This window comes from Channa argus, chromosome 15 (genome assembly GCF_033026475.1).
Source record: "Channa argus isolate prfri chromosome 15, Channa argus male v1.0, whole genome shotgun sequence".
Taxonomy (NCBI): Eukaryota; Metazoa; Chordata; class Actinopteri; order Anabantiformes; family Channidae; genus Channa; species Channa argus.
The window spans coordinates 20,870,248-20,887,208 of NC_090211.1; the positions used below are offsets into that span (position 1 = coordinate 20,870,248).

General features: G+C 42.1%; 1 protein-coding gene across 10 annotated transcripts in view; it reads left to right on the forward strand.

Annotated features, from left to right (window-relative positions):
* LOC137100194 (RNA binding protein fox-1 homolog 2-like) overlaps nt 1-16,961 on the forward strand; it is a 49,258-nt gene that overhangs the window by 17,688 nt on the left and 14,609 nt on the right. For 5 of the 10 annotated variants that reach the window (XR_010910861.1, XR_010910862.1, XM_067477844.1 and 2 more), the window contains 5 exons: nt 5,248-5,451; nt 7,446-7,646; nt 7,952-8,005; nt 8,244-8,336; nt 12,141-12,209. Coding sequence is in view for 8 of the 10 variants with exons in the window: in XM_067477844.1 (XP_067333945.1) it covers nt 5,248-5,451; nt 7,446-7,646; nt 7,952-8,005; nt 8,244-8,336; nt 12,141-12,209 (621 nt within the window). In the remaining 2 variants the exon portion in view is untranslated. Of the gene's footprint in view, nt 1-2,588; nt 2,890-5,247; nt 5,452-7,445; nt 7,647-7,951; nt 8,006-8,243; nt 8,337-12,140; nt 12,210-16,961 lie in introns of those variants that run through there. The other 5 variants (XM_067477850.1, XM_067477846.1, XM_067477848.1 and 2 more) reach the window with 4 other exon arrangements.

A 16,961-nucleotide genomic window follows, 5' to 3' on the forward strand; every position in this document is an offset into this window, starting at 1 on the left:
ATACGCATGTTAAAGGCATGTTGGAAGCATTTCTGATGCACCGATGTGGTGCAGCATTTCCCTAAATGTATGCACCGTCTCCTAGGCTACCTGCTACTGCATGAGAAGCAGCACTGTAGCCCTGTACCTCTGCAAATACTGCACCCTTGCTGAGATTGCAGGAGTAAGTCGGTCCAACAGGGTTTTGATAGAATTCCCAATCTTGTTGCATCCGCCCTGACATTTCACATTCTGCACGAGCTTGATTTGCAGATTTTCATCGATCCTGCTGGCTGCCTTTAGTGTTGGTGTTATGGGTTTGTGTGAAAAGCTCATCCTGCTCTGTAAATCAGACTGCATTAAAGGTCAGGGAAATCCCTTTGCTGTGAGTGTCGGCCAGTGATTATATAAGAGCTACAGGGACCAAAAAAATAACTAAAAATAAAAAATCACCTCCTGGATTCCAAAGCAAACTGACTGAAATGAAAAGACATTCATCATTTTTATAACAAGTGACATCTATTTTCTTTGCTTGTGTTATCACGTCTACAGTACTTGATGTTTTTTTTCTTTGCATTAGCAAATAAGATGAACTTCGATTTGTCAGCATTTAATACAAGCTCGAGTTAAGTGAGCTGCAAATGTAAAAGATGCAACATTGTGTGCTGCAGCAGTTGGTGTAATTACTTACCAAACTATGAAGTTCGTTTCAGGGAACTTCAAAGAAATAAAATAAAAAATAAAAAAAACAGACCTGTGAAATAACGTGTTATTTGATTGATTTATCAAGATTTAACTGTGAAAATTCCTGTTATAAATGGTATTAGCTGCAGTGGGTTCTTGACTTGGGTTTTGTTTTTCCTCAACCTATTTTACAGAGCTGAGATTAATTTGTCGTTGTGACAAAGAAAAGCATCCAAGGTGTTGCTGTAAAAAATATTTTAAATGATTTGAGTTTCACAATAGTCGGTGATTAACCTTCTTTGAAGGAAGTAATTAATTAATTAATTGAATAAGTCTAATTAAAAAAAGTATTTGCTTTCATATACAAGTATACAGTTCTTTCAAGACCCATTTATGTCAGGTTATAGGATTAGAATTAGAAATATTATGAGCAAAGTTAAACCAGTATAGGGATGTGGTTTTATAGTAGCTTGACGAAAAGCTAACAGTTTCTTACAATGTGTACGAATTGAGCCAACTCTCATGTACAGGAAGAGTAAAATGGTGTGTGAGATTGGCAGGTGTATGTTCTCTAGCATCCGCAGTAAGGCAGATGTTTTATCAGACTGCTGTGATAAAGATTTCCGTTTACCACTCGGTCTCCGTCTAGGCCCTCATCTTTGGTCATGGGCTCTGGGTGGTGACTAAAGGATAAGGTCCCAAAGAAAAGCAGCAGAAATTGGTGTCCAGCGTACATTTCTGGGCAGCCCCTCCTTGTTACAGTTCCATTGACAACCCAGGCATTTTGTGCACAATCCAAGTCTTTCAATACAAAGTCCTCCACGAAACGTGAATGTACCAATTATTGAGTGTTTCCTCCCTCTCCCCACCCTGTTGTGCTTCTTGCTGGCTGTCCAGCAGAGGCAGAAATATGAGGATAGCTGTGGTTAGTCTGTAATTGTTCATATGAGCCATTTATCTTTCAAAAGCCAGATTGACTGTAACTCAGCTCCTTTCCTTCCATCATTCACTGTTATTTTGCTTTACTTCACTGCTGTGGGCATTTTACACTAGTCAAAACTATGGAATATGGAATACAGTAGCTTTCTTGTCACTAGTGAAACAAGGGATCATGAAATGCCTTCGGGCGATAGTATAAGGTGACACATTTTGAGCCATTTAACACTTGATATGTTGCTGCAGAAACATGTTTGCTTCTTTTTTTTAAGGCATTCTTGTAGTTTTCCAATGGACTTATAATTAATTTAGCTAACGGTCGCAGGTCTGATAAAACCTTGGTCCGTATTTTACGCACAAATACGACAGCCTCCCAAAAGAGTCCCCAAAATTCTGGACTGTAAGAAGAACAATTGTGCTGACAATTGGTATTTTTAGGCCACACTGAGCTGCCCAAGGTGAGTCAGGGTGCTGTCAGTGTGATTATGGTAATGATGCTGTTGGGGATGATGATCCGAACTGTCAAAAAACAGACAAGTGGCATGTCACACGTCTGAGCACAGCCACGGAGCTGCTGACACTGACAGACAGATCTGTGAAAGCCTGTAGTTTAAATGCGAATTATTAGGACTTGGTGGCAGTGTGTGAACCATAAAGTTCACTAATGTTCCAACAGTAATTATTAGCCAAATTCTGGGGACAAAGCTACATCGGGTGCTTCCACCAAAAGTTCAGTTTGGTCATTTTTCTTTTTGCATTAGCAACCACGTTTGTTTTCCTTGAAGGCACAGCCTTTGTGTCACCTGATTGGCCTACAGCGTGCATACAGAGGCAGCCTCATAAGGAGATAGGCGGTGGCCTATGCTTTGATGGACACAGCAGTGCAGGAAAGACTTTGAGTCACTTGAGAAGTGGGTGTCGGTGGTTTGAAAGGGAAAAAAAGCATCTCTCTGGAAGGCACGAATGAGGAGAGAAGGCGATGAAAGAGGTGGAGGGGAATAAATACAGACCTATTTCAACCACAGGAAAAAGAAAAGAGACAGATTGCAGGAGGGAGAAGATGCTGTAAAGAGCCGTACAACTTCACAGATGGCTTCAAAAGACAGACTTTAATGAATTTGTATGACTGATAATTTCAACCACCAGTTGGCTGTTTATTCTATACTTTACTTGAGCACTGAGAGGCTCCAGTCAGCAGCAGACAGGCGCACACTTGAAAGGTTAGCCGTGAAAAGGCCCCTCCTCCCCCACCGGCCCTCTCGGTGTATGGAAAAACATATGGTGTCTCAGGTAACTCAGCTGCTCCGTGTGTGCGTGCATGAGGTGAGAGTGAAACAGGATGGATGAATGGTTTCTGCTCCAGATGGTCATTTGTTAGTTATAATATGAGACTGTTGATTTGGAAACACCTCTACTTGATACTTGATCTGCTCTGTTTCAGTTCTTAGGTTGAGCCTTTTTAAAATCTTATCACACAGTGTCAAAATTCAGTGTGGAAACTTTGTGTTGAAACCAGACATAGTCCAAAAATATAACCCTCCTCCTGTTAAGTCCCCCTCTTCTTTTTCCATTATTTCTTTTTTCCTTTCTCCCCCTCTCTCCTGTGACTATATGATGCTGCCATTTAGGGCAGTGCAGCTTCTTAGTCATTGGGTCAGGAATCCCTGTGTGGATTTAAGGTTGCACCGTTTTCCATCCTGATCCTAATCCACCGACAGCTTTCATCTTTCTTTCTGTTTATTACCTCATAACTTTATCCAGTAATGCTTTTTTGCTTATACTGTGCATGACAATTGATATAATATAAAACACATGGCCACGCATACGTTGCCACTGTCCTTTAAACCCATGCAGTCTAAATATTGTAACACCTTAAAATGTTTTATTCCCGACTACTGATGTGGGAGCAATAAATAATGTCGTCCAGGCTTGTTGCTGCGTTCTTTAGCTACAAACCACGTCATGACCGGACAAACAAAGTAGTAACTTTGTTTTTCTTAAACCACAAGCTGCTTCTCTGCTGTCCTGAGTCTCTGAACAACTCCAGTGCATTATGAATCATCTCAGTTCCCAGCAGCTCTTCTGGGCTGTCTCATTTCGAAAGACTGAAAATCTAACAGCTCTTCCGTTTAGAGCATGGGGAGGCCTCATTCTCACTCTAATCACAAGCTTTTACCTTGTTTTTTTTGCTTTCCCTTTTTTTTCCTGTTTCTAATTCTGACTCTCTCCCTCAAGTCTTCCCCTTTCCCCAGCATTTTCAGTGACTCAGCCCTGGGCTGGGATTTGCCTACAGGACACACCCTTTAGTGGCTGAATACAGGCTACAGCACGTTTATCAGCGCACATGCACTAACAAGCGCACACAGGCTTTGATATAACCTTGCCAGCGTTGGCTGAGCCTTGCATATAGATTGTATTGGCTTATTATCTCTGTGAACAGATTTTTGATGGCTTCTCTTTTATCACTAGGTGACAAAGACCAGATGAGAAACACAATACCGCAGCTTTACCAGCATGGCAGCACACGAGTTTCACAGATTTTTCCATCCTGCTTTTTGATTTTGCTGCCTGTTTTCTTTAATGCTTCTTCTATCTGTTGGGCCCAGACCCCAGAATCTGTCTGTGCTGCAGATGGGCCTTTTAGCCTCAGCTGGCTGCTTACAGACAGTGTAGTGCAGTCATCGCTGCAGAAGCGAGCAGCAAGCAGTGAGGCTGTAGGATTAGAGAAAGAGAGCACTTTTGCTTTGCAGCATCTTAGTTACTCTAATTAAGAAGGTTATGAGGAGAGGAGTGTCTCTAGGCGTCACCCAGCCCAGATCCAGCCCACTGGGGGGACTGGACCAGTCGTTAATGCTGTTGGATGCTTTGTGTTATTCTGCCGAGGCTGGAGCAGCCCTGACTCCAAACCCACTAGACTTTTTCTTTCTTTTTTCAGCATTCTCCCTCCTTCAGCTTAGCCATTCACGCTTTCACTTCTTTTCCTCTCTGCCTTTGCTGTAAAGGTTTTTTTTGTTTGTTTTTTTGTACTTATTCCAAGATGCCCTTGAGTGTGTGTGTGTGTGTGTGTGTGTGTGTGTGTGTGTGTGTGTGTGAAACGATTTAGGCGAGCAATATTGCAGAGTCACAGCACACAAAAAACATTGAAGATAAGGTGCATGTGTCAGAGCAGCAGCACAGCTATAAAGAAGCTGTAGATGATCCTTCTGCTGATACAGTTGTAACAGTGCGTCTGAATTATAGATGGATTTAAAAGAAATCCAAAAATACAGGCAGCAGTTTTCAAACAGTGCTATAAACATGTCACGCTTAGTATTTATTTCTGTGCGTGTGCTTCCATCCCTAAAGCATCTTTGCATCTCTAACTGTGTATTGAATTTTGGAAGTCTTAATAATAGATGTGTAAGCTGTAAATATTTCATGGTCGGCTGACTGAAAACACATGCCTGTCAGAGATATGAGGGGGAGGGAGGGATGAAGAATAGCACACAAGGAATGGGGGAGTGACTGAGAGCTGAAGTTGGGGGAGAGAGTAAAATCAACCCCCTCCATTTACTGCGATCAGCACATTATATCTGCTATCAAAGACTTACCGACTATATATGTTAACTTTTGTACTCTCCCCTCCCCCTTCATTTCATGCTCCTCCAGGGCTCCCAGGATTCTACAGGAGGACAGGAGGGTTTGGTGGCCCCACCCTTTGCAGCATACCCTCCTCCTCCTCCCCCTCAAAATGGACTCCCGGGTACAGAATTTGGCCCCGGGACCATGTTTGGTGCGGGGGGCCAAGGTACAGCAGAAGTCGGGGCAGGCGCAAATGGAGCAGCTACCACAACCACCTCTGCCAACAACAATGTAAGCAGTGTGTCTTCGTAAAAACTATACTAGCAGTTAGCTTTCAGTGGTGTTGACTCATTTTCCGTGAATAGTTGGTGAAGAATTTGGCCAGTTGTGGTTCTCCATTTGGTCTTTTCACGACAGAACTTTTCCTGGGTTCTGCTTTTGTTTACACTGCTCTGCACTTGACTTACTCCTCAGGAGGTACAAAGTTAAGTTCCAGGTACCAACAAGCTACCAACTCTGCACGCACAGCTGCCTCACTCCCAATTTACAGAAACCAAAAACAGACCTCTCCTGCAACCTTCTTTGCACTTAAAGTAAAAAAATGTTATAATACTAAAAATAAGTTTTTCCTGTCTGTTTTATCTTGCCCTGGCATTTCATGAAACAGAAATATTTCTTCACATTTCTCCTTTTTTGCTAGCTTGGCACCTAATTTGTAAGTCGCCTTGGATAAAGTGTCCACCAAACTATGCTGCACATGGCCGTTGCTAATAATTAGTCAGACAGCATGTTGTTACATCTCAACTCCAACAATCGGAATATCTCAATAATTACTCTTTTACTTTCCATTTTTCATTGTTCTATAACAAAATAACCATGTACCTTAGGTCCAACGCATGTCGTCTGTTCACCGACCATCTTTCCTAGTTTGTTTTAAAGACAAAAAGTGTGTCCTGACAGGAAGAGTCAGGACACATCAATGAGCATCCGTTGGCCCAATTTCTTTCACTGTCCCCAACCAAACAACCTGATTGACTGTTCAACTTAGTGATTCAGTGCACAAGAAGGGACTGTTAAGTCCACTACAGTTGACTTTAATTACATCTACCTTTTTGTCAGACACATCCTCCGTCTGTGTTGTAAATGTCACGTCAAAGTGTGAATGGAGCACAGGAAAAAACCTTTGGAACAACCATGACCTGGATAGGTGTGAACCTCCACAGATGAGCACTAATCTTTCTGTGTTACTCTTAAATAAAAATCCTTATGTAATGCCTCACAATGACAGCTTGTACCTTGGCTCAGCCGCTTGCACCACCATAGGCTACTTCTGTCCAGATTATCTCAACCATCAATGAACTGCCATGAGATTCAGTCCAACAGGATCCATTTGATGATCCATTGACTTTTCCTGTAGCTCCAACAGTGGGGTGACAGTTTTGTTTTCTCAACAAGTAATGTGCTGGACATCTTCTTGTGTCCTGAGCGAATGGCAGCATGGTAACATGGTAAACAATATATATGTTAAACATGAACATTATACCAGTGTCTCAGTATGTTATCACATACACTGCCCTCCAAAAGTATTGGAATTCCTCTATTTCATCTGTAGACTGAATATGAGACAAGAGATCAACATTTCAGCTTTTCTTTGGAAGCATTTACTCCTGGATCTGATACACAAATTAGTAGATGGCTCCCGACAGGTGTGTTTTGTTGTACAGGTGTGTCCTATGACAGTGATCATTCAGTGTCATAGAACACACCAAACATCGAACAGGTAGAAAAGGAAAACGAATAGCAGTTGATGACAGATGCATTGTGAGAGCTGTAAAGAAAGACCCGAAAACAACTGTTAGTGACATCAGCAACAACCTCCAAACGGCAGAAATGAAGGTATCACAATGTTCTGTTTGCCAAAGACTTCATGAACAAAAGTCCAGAGAATGCAAACCTCAAGTTAGCAAGAAGAATAGGAAAGCCAAGGTGGAATATGCCAAAAAATGTAGAGATACGCGTCATAAAAAATGGCCCAAAGTTTTATGGACTGATGAGACAAAGATTAACCCTTTAAGTGATGGAAAGGATCTATTCTTGACCCTAAACGTATAAGCTCAATCGTGAAACACAGTGGAGGTAACGTCAGCTGACATTGTGTTTCTAATGAATGGATAATCTAAAGATCAAAAGAATGTTTTCTGCAGCTTGTACTTACCATCTCTGTATATTTCCGTTAAGGCTACGTTTAAAGGTGTGCTGCTAAAATAATTACCTTGCCTTCACAGCCACCTCCATCACCTTCTCCCCTACAGGGAAAGACAGAGGAGACCTCCCAGGGGGAAACAGGTGTACAGTGTGGTACAGGAGGCGCAGGTGCTGGAAGCTCTGCAGGAGACTCCACAGAGGCCAAAGGGACGCCCAAGCGCCTCCACGTCTCAAACATCCCCTTCCGTTTTCGGGACCCTGACCTCAGGCAGATGTTTGGGGTAAGACCGTGTGGGGCCTCATCTTTAACCGAATCAGTAAAGTGTTCTAGAGACTACAGGCTCTCGTAAAGGGCAACACAAAGGACATCTGCTTAATGTGTCACTGTGCTAGTATGAGCAACAAAGAGGAACAACAATTACGCAGAAATAAGTGAAATGTGTTTTGTATAATAGTGACCCCTGGTGCAAAGTACCTGGAATTCACACCGTCAGACAAGCTTGTCATCCTGTGAAAAGTCACAGGAAAAGTCACAATGTTTTAATTTTATACCTGTGCTAATTTCTGTTTTTGCATTTATTTGCAGCAATTTGGGAAGATTCTGGATGTAGAGATTATTTTTAATGAGAGGGGTTCAAAGGTGAGTGCACGGACATCATTAGATTCTCTGAACCAGCCCTGTAGCTCTTTCTGTTGACAGTTATTCCCACGGGTGCATTTTTACTCTGTAACTGTGACAGCTTGTCAGCACTCCGCATGGGAAATCGTTATTATGAAGTGCATTAAAATAACAATTACAATTAAAAAATATCAGCGTTAAGTCCAAGGTCTATGGATTTACAGATTCTCCTCTGACTCACTTTCCCCACGTACCACAGGGCTTTGGCTTTGTGACATTTGAGAACAGTGCAGACGCAGAGAAAGCCAGAGAAAAGCTCCATGGCACTTTGGTGGAAGGCCGTAAGATTGAGGTAATTTTCCTCTTTCTCTCTCTCTCTCCACTCCCTTCTTCTATGCTGTCTTCTGTCTGTACTCCCATTGTAGTTCTGCTTGATCACTGACTTCTAGCTAGCTCCCATCCTCCCTTTAGTGATATGCTCTGATGCAGCCCACTGGTATCACACTCCCCTGCCATTTGCAAGAGGCTTTTCATTTTGCCATTTATAAAGACTGGTTTTCTCTTTTTTCTTTTTTTTGTTTTGTTGTTTTGGTGGGAATGATTGGGGGTGCAAGAACACTACATAAGGCATGCTGGGTACTTCTTCTTCTGCAGCATTATTTTGTTTTTCACATTAAGCTGTTGCCTCTGCACTGTTATTCCACTGATGTGCAACTTGTAGCCACAATATAAGTTATTCTTCCACAATTTGAATGATATTTGTGTAGGTGGCACCAGAGGGCACAAGAGGAACACAGTATAAGGATGACGCATGGCAGATTGCTGTCAGATGCTCTTACTTTCTTCCCTTGTGTTGAAATCCTTCTGTGTTCCCCTCACCCGGTGCTGTGGCTAAGTGGTTGTGACAAGCTTATGGCTCCTGGTGCAACAGCAGCATGCTGGGAATCACAGCAACACTGACGCATGTTCACTTTACGCAAGTCTGGTCTCTTATTGTAGAGCTGTACACTTGAGTTTCTCTGTATGTAAAGTTCTGTGTGTTCGGAATATTAATTTTTGATTTGATTAAGTATTGCTTTTTGTTTGTAACTGAAGCATGTTCTTAGTTTGGCAAAGCAGTTTTTCTTCTTTTAATTAAATCGAGATTTTAATCAAGCAGTTGTCTTTATTGGATCTTATGACCCAAGCCACTGTAAGCCAAGATTTCTGCATGGGCTTACTGTGGCGATTTTCCTCGTGCTGTGCGTGTATGTGGGTGTGGGTGTTTGAGTCAGTTCCTGCATGATGGATGCGGCTGGCTGGACCCTGTGTTTTAGTTTTCTATTGTCGGTTCTGCTGCAGTGTGGTCGAGAACGAAAGACGGCCACCTGCACCCACCGGTACAGCATACACACTCCCTCTGCCACCTCCCACACTCGGCCAATCAGCAAGCTGAATGGATACTGATGGAGCCGCTTTACCCTGCATCAGTCAACAGTGTGTGTGGTCCCCGGCATTGCTTTGACTTGATTCACTGTCTTTCTTCTCGAGTTTTGCATGACCTCAGTCACTTTTGTAAATCAGCGAGCAGTTTGTGTTTTCAGTTGTCACTTTGCATGTACTCTGTTGTACTACAGTAGTGGTGTTGGGCTATAGCAGGTCATGTTTCGGCTGCATGGTAGACCAGCGGTAGGACTCTGTAGAGTGTTTGTTTCTGTCTGTTTATGGTGCATGGGCTTGAAGAGACAAAAGGCCGGCGCAGGACAAACGGTGGATTTGTGTTTATACGTTCTTTAAGCCGAGAAGAAAGGGCCGAACATTTCTGTTTGAGGCTCTCTGGCCGTTCTCCTTCTCTGCAGATGTTGCTGCAGAAACTCATGCTTAAATTGGTCGTATCATTTCAGAGTTTGTTGAAATGTGTTGCAGAGTGTTTATGTTTTCAGAGATGAAGATATGAAGAGAACACCTCATAAACCTGTTATACTTCAGAAACTCTGAAATAGCGGCCTGCTGTATATTATGTATATTATACTCTGCAGTTATTGAGTGTGACTCTGCAGTTCACTGCTGTTCACTAGCATGGGTTCAGTTTATGAAGTGTGCATGGTTAGTTATTGTGGACAGATGTGGCCTTACTGAGGCCGTGCTGCAGATAGCTAATGTCTTTCTTGCATGATTATTATGTCCGGCTATTCTGTTCCGATGGTTTTGGTGACGGGACCGTTTCCTTTACTCGTTCAGTTAGCATGAAATCAGCTGCACCTTGTGTCTCATTAGCTGAATCCTTAGAACAATTTTTGACTGAATGATTCTGCTGTACCTGACTGGAGTGCTCCCACTTTTTATTGTTGGTGCATGCTGATAGGAGATGATTCATCTTAGCTTCCCACAGTGTGCATGTATGTAGCCTGTACTAAATAGAAAGAATTGTTGTGCCTAAAGTTGTACTGTACTTCTCTTTGTCTGGAATAAAACTCTGCGCTTTGAAGAAGTCAGTTTCCTGTGCACTTCCAATGTATCCATGTAAGTGGGAACAGTTCACTTTGTTTTTCTGTGATCCCATCTCATTCCCATAACTATTAACTAACTCTCTCTCTCTCTCTCTCTCTCTCTCTCTCTCTCTCTCTCTCTCTCTGCCTCTGCCTCTCTCTTTCTCTCTCTCTCTCGATAGATATAGATATATATAGATATACAGACCGTAGAGTCCTATAGGCCTATAAATAGGTATGACAGTGTGTAGCTTAGCATGTAATTCACAGCACATAACTAGATGCATCTCATCTCATCCATGGCTGCAATTGTATGTATGTTCTGACACAAACGTTCCAGCTTCTGTTGCCCGGGGACAGTAACATTGTAGCTGCCATTGACCTGCATCACCTTTTAATTGTAGAATGTAACGTTGAAAATTAAATGACACAAAATCCCTCCAAACCATTTAGTCGCAAATGTCTTTGTCATGTTGTCGCTGGCTGCACGGAAAGCGCTTTAAAATCCCAGCATGGTCTCCAAAACATAATTACAAATTTAAACGATAACGTTTCTCACTTACTAAACTAACCTTATTTATAACAATCCCCAAACAGACACTAAAACCAACAATTGTCTGTATTTATGTTTAGTGTCTGTCAGTCTGGGATCTAGATTAGCTTATTTGTCTGTCCCATAGACGTCGTCTTTTCCTTTGGGCTGTTCCCTTTCAGGTGTCGCCACAGCGAATCATGTGCCTCCATCTAACTCTGTCCTGTTCATCCTCTTCTCTCACACCAACTAACTTCATGTCCTCCCTCACTACATCCATAAATCTCCTCTTTGTTCTTCCTCTAGACCTCCTGCCTGGCAGCTCCAACCTCAGCATCCTTCTACCAATATAGTCACAGTCTCTCCTCTGAACATGTCCAAACCAACTCACCTCTGCCTCCTGTCTTTTCTTAAGTGCCACTGTCTCTAACGGAAACAACATCTCTGGTCTCACCACCATCTTGAACACCTTTCATTTCATTCTCGCTGATACTCTTTTATCACACAACACACCTGACACTTTTCTCCAACCGTTCCAACCTGCCTGCACTCGCCTCTTCACCTCTTTTCCACACTCTCCATTACTCTGAACCGTTGACCCTAAGTACTTAAAGTCCTGCACCTTCTTCACCTATGCTCCCTGTAACCTCACCGTTCCACTCAGGTCCCTCTCATTGCTGTCTTTCTGTGGCTAAGCTTCGTTTCTCAGATTTCCAGAGCAGACCTCCACCTCTCTAGATTTTCCTCCACTTGCTGCCTGCTCTCTCTACAGATCACAATGTTCTTCTTCCATCTTCCCATCAAACTCTTGGCACCTGTCAATACATTTCCATTCTTATCGTTAATCAAACTAACCTGCTGCACATCCTTCCCCGGAGCTTCCTCGTTCCACCACCAAGTCTCCTTGTCCGCTTTCCCGATGACACACAGAGTACCCCCCGTACCGGTCTCCTCCCTACACAACTACACATTCAACCTTCTTCCGTCCCATAGACTCACTGCTCTAAATCACCATAAGCGAGAACTTATCTTTTTTTAGCACAAAAATCAAGATTTGTAAAAAATGTGTTCATTGTTTTTTGACTGAAGAATCATGTCACCCAGTGGCACAAGCTGTGTGGCTGATGTTTTTAATCATTTGTGGATAACAACACAGGTCTACGACACAGACAAACAAGCTAATCCAGGTTGCAGACTGATGGGCATCAGCTGTGAGAAGAGGCAGGTAATTGATGGCTTTTAGAGTTTGTGTGGGATAGTTAAAGACACCGTTAATTTAGTAAATTATTGAAATTATCCTTTAACCTGGTCACACAGAATGTTCGTAAAGAGGTGACAGTCCACTAAAGGAAATATGTAAAGCAATAAGAGAATGATAGGTATTTTTAGTTTGATATTTCATTGTTGGGAATCCCAAACTGTTAAGAGACCATGGAGAACCCTGCAGACTCCCATTTACTAACTACTACTCTGAGGCTGTGTGTCTGTAGTTGAGCTGGGTGGCTGGAGTGTTACGGGAACTGACGGCTCCTCCGTGGTGCAGAGTTTTAGTCAGACATGTCAACACAGTTCGGACTAGCTGAGACGTGTGGGTGTGTGTGTGTGTGTGTGTATAAGAGGTAATACAGCTCTGCATGCAGACGTGAGTGGGGAAGCTAGAGAGTGTTTTCATCACTGCATGGACATGTGTGGTGGAAAAGATGAGTCGTGCCTGTGGTTCTGCATGCCGGACCATGCACACTCTGACCAAGCAGTGCAGCCGCTGTTCCCTCCTCTCGGGGACAAAGCTGGTCTTCAGCTTACTTTGGCCACTTTAGTCGGTTTCATTATGCTTAATGCAAGTTTGAATTTGGCCTGAGGTGGAGCATTACCAGCTCTTTGTGCCCCACTTTCACAGATGAACCCTTCCTAACCCTCTGTCAGCTCTGGATTTGACCCTTCCTGTTCTTTGTTTTAGTGTCGGAACTGTTTCTGCATGATTTTGCCCCAAGGTAAAGATTAATGAATGATCAAGTCTCCATGTGTGTCTGCTTTGTAAATGAGTGAAAATGTAGGAAAGGTTGAAAGAAACGGGGAAGAGTTTGCACTCTGCCCCTTTCAACCCTCTGTCTTTCTTTGTGTGTTGTCTTCACTCATTCTCTTTCTTATCCCTTCAATCTCTCGTCGCCAGTCATGTTTGTCATTTTTGTTGTAATTCAAAAACAATATAAAGTTTTGTTGTTGTTTTTCTTTCAAAATTTTAAATGTGCTTTTTTTAGTCTGTCTGCTTCAGTTTGTTTACCTTTTGTTGTCATCTGCTTTATATTTTCAACTTTATCTCATCATTCGGCTATCGGCTATCCTTCAGTGTTTTGTAGTGACGGGTAAGAAAAACTAGCAATTATAGCCATTCTGCCTAGAACCAGTTTCCAAACACACATTCTTCTTTTGTGGCCTAACTTTACCACACAGGAATTCTTGCAACATCTAACCAAAAAGAGCTCTGCTTGTCCCTTTGGGTGGAGTAGTCCCAAACCATATTAAAGCAACCTTTGCCATTCTGCTCCGGTAATGGAGAGTGACTTCTGACTTTGTTTTAGAGGGATTTTCTGCATTTCAGTCCCTCACTGGACTGTGCAGACTAGACGTTAGGGGCAGGGCTGCCTACATTTCCTTTTTCCTCAATGTATTTTGTTCTTGAGAGCACTGGATACCTTCCTGAATGTTGTAATGATGCTCAGAGCTCTGTTAAGCATTGAGAGCTTGCATCTTCTCTCCCCTTTCTTCCTTTTTCCGTCTTATTTTCTGTTCAGACCTGTTAAAAAAAAAAAAACTGCTGCTATCAGGTTTTTTTAGGATGGGAGGGCATTTAGGTTTCATTTGTCACTGGGATTATTTGTTGCTTTATTTATTATATTTTTTCTGTTTCCCTGACGACTTCTGTGTGTTGTTGTCAGTGTCCACGGTAACCACTCGCTGTTTCTACGGCAACGGTAAGTTGTGTACAAATATCTATCACTGAACTGATCCCCCCCCTCCCCCCCCCCTCTACCCACCCCACCCCCAATGAAATGGGCATTTGCTACAGTATAATGTACAGCACACTGTAACGTTACAATATTAGACTTTGCATTTGTCTTTACGCAGTGTGATGAACTTGGGCCCACGCAGTGAAATGCCCTTAGAGAGCTGCTCGTATTATGTAATTTTCCAGTGCACAACACAGGATCACAGGCACACAGACAGACGGACACAGCATCTTTCAACAGATTGGATCTTTCAGCAGTAATATTTTCTCCACATGCCCATCCCCCCCACCATGTCATTAACACCTCACTGGGAATGACTGAATGTAATCACCCTCCTCTATGCAATGACACGGCTATCCACAATCCATCTGATTAATTCTCCATTGGACTCGGTGCATACAGTGTTCATCTTCTTAATTAATACAAATCAACTGAAATGATATGAAGCTTTGCTCCCTGTTGCTGATTGCTTTGAGTGAATGCAGACCCCGAGCTGCGGAGAAATAATGCTGCTCTGGTTTTGAATTTCCTGCCTGCTTTTAGCATAGTCTACCTTTTCAAATATTCACCAATTGGAACACATTTCCCATTTTAATAGGTGAGGAAAGACATCATTCTTGGGATGGAAATTATTCAGACTTTGAGCTAATGTAGAAAGGTTCAACATGTTGCTGGCACAACTTACTGAAGGCTGTTTAAACGATGCCCCTTTCTGCCTCGACTGCCAAGATGAAGAGTTTAGAAATGTGCAGCATACCTTAACATGGACACTGTCTTTGTCTTGCCGTTTACTGCAGACCTGCATTGGATTAGCTAGTTTCCAGCTAGACATTTAATAAGCTGGGTTGCACCACTCAAAATAAATCAGCATGTTTGATGGAATTTGAAAATATGTATATATTGCTGTTTAGAGCAATCAGCTGTCTGAGCTGTAAGACGTGAACGAGATACCATGTAAATGTACTCAGGTATATATGTACAGAGATGTTTATCCATGGACACTTTGTATGTGAGTTCTCTTTGCACATAAACTTAAATAATTGTACGTTAATATTGTAAAATTACATTTTTGCATACAATGGAATATGCATTTCAGCATTAGTAGTAGTGATTCAGTTTAGTGGCAAAACAAGTTTTAGGTCAGATATGTCATTGAATTTGTTTAGCACAAGGAGAAACAAACATCATTAATTTGCCCTAATGGTGAAACGTATAAGATTAAAATGAAATGACTGTGAACTCAAGTAGAAAATTTAAAACATGTATATGATTTTATGATTTTAATTAAATCCTACTCCTAATCTGGTCATAATTTAGTGAGCTAACATGGCCTTTTTCTATTGCTATTTACTATTGCTTACCAGCTAGAGGCTGTAAATAACAATTCTTCTTTAGGTAATAAGTAGTTTGTGTGGTGCAACCTGTTTTAATTGTGTCCTGAGTATGAAAAAAAGCAACATTGTGAGCAGGTCAGAACTAGCTCAAGTCTGAGTTTAGCTGGTGCAGCTGGCTGGTGACTTCTCCAATGTAACCATATGCATCTTTAAACTGACAAAGGGTTTACCTCACCGTGTTTTGGGGGTCTCTACTACGCTGCCATTTTGTTTTTCTTTTTTGGTTTGGTTTTCTTGTAGTGGATTGTCTGTGTGTTAGTTGTTGTAGTAGTAGTTGTAGTGTACTGGTCTCAGTTTGTGACACAAAGTTCTAATGCTTGGCATAGTGTCTCATGTTTATTTTATTTCTCTCCTTTTTTGGGAATGAGGATCTCTGTCTCTCTGTCTCTCTGTGTCTCTCTCTCTATCTCTCTCTCTCTCTCTCTGTCTGTGTCTCTCTCTCTGTCTGTCTCTCTCTGTCTCTCTCTCTTTCTCTCTCTCTCCGTCTCTCTCTGTCTCTGCCTCTGTGTCTCTCGCTCTCTCTCTCTCTCTCTCTCTCTTGCACACAAACACACACATTCTCTCTCTCTCTCTCTTCCCTTCATCCTTTGGTGCTCTGTTTCTCAACCCACCACATAAAATGAGATTTTCAGGAGAATGGTCACCAAATCTAATTGCTTTATTTGAATGATGCACCTTGGTATATATGTTTTGTTTTAATCAGTAATTAAAATGTTTTATGTTGCTCATGGAAACTGTTTTTTTTTTTTTTTCTCTTTTCTTCATCTTTATGTTTTCCTCTTTTTGTATATGGACTGGCTCTGTCTCTTCTTACCCGCATCCATTCCTCTTGACTTACCTGTCCCATCTTTGTCTTGTATGTGTTCGATGTGGGAGTGCGGCGATTGTTTTGAGTGGTCTCTATGCTGCATCCGATGCTTGCTGATTGGCTGAATTATAACTTTTTTTTATTTATTTCTTTTGGGTTTGTTCCTCACTCCTGGTCATGTTATGCTCCCATATTTGGCTGTGTGTAATTTCTGTGTTACGATTATTAAGTTTGCCGAACAAATGTTTTTGCACCTCCCTCTTTCTCTCTCTCTCCCTTGTATTATTTACTATTTCTTTTTAGGTATGTAAACCCCACAAGTTTGGTTTCATATGGAAATATGACTGGGAGGGCAAAAGTGGGATGAGAAATGTTTTATTAATCATTAACACTGACAGATTTGCCTTCCCTGTTGGTCTCTGTTGATTTGCATGTGTTCGTGTCAGCTAGTTTAGCCAGTAGTTGTGCATGACACAATCACAAGTACATGTACTATACAAACACAGCTGATTGCCCACAGTAATGAGAGGCACCTGGCTGCAGACAAAGATCAGTGAGCGTCGACAAGATGGTCAACTTTTAACCTCTGCCGGAAGTTGTCACCTTTTCCCAGTACTTAGTGTCTTTAGTTTGTCTTTGTGGACCACGTAGACTGAAGCAAATGAGACAGTCTGGATTCCCTCTTTGACTCACCAAGTGGTCCTTGTTGGATATGTGCACTCGAGTAAGAGCCAGCAGAGCTACCAGCTGGATTATTTGGCAAAAAT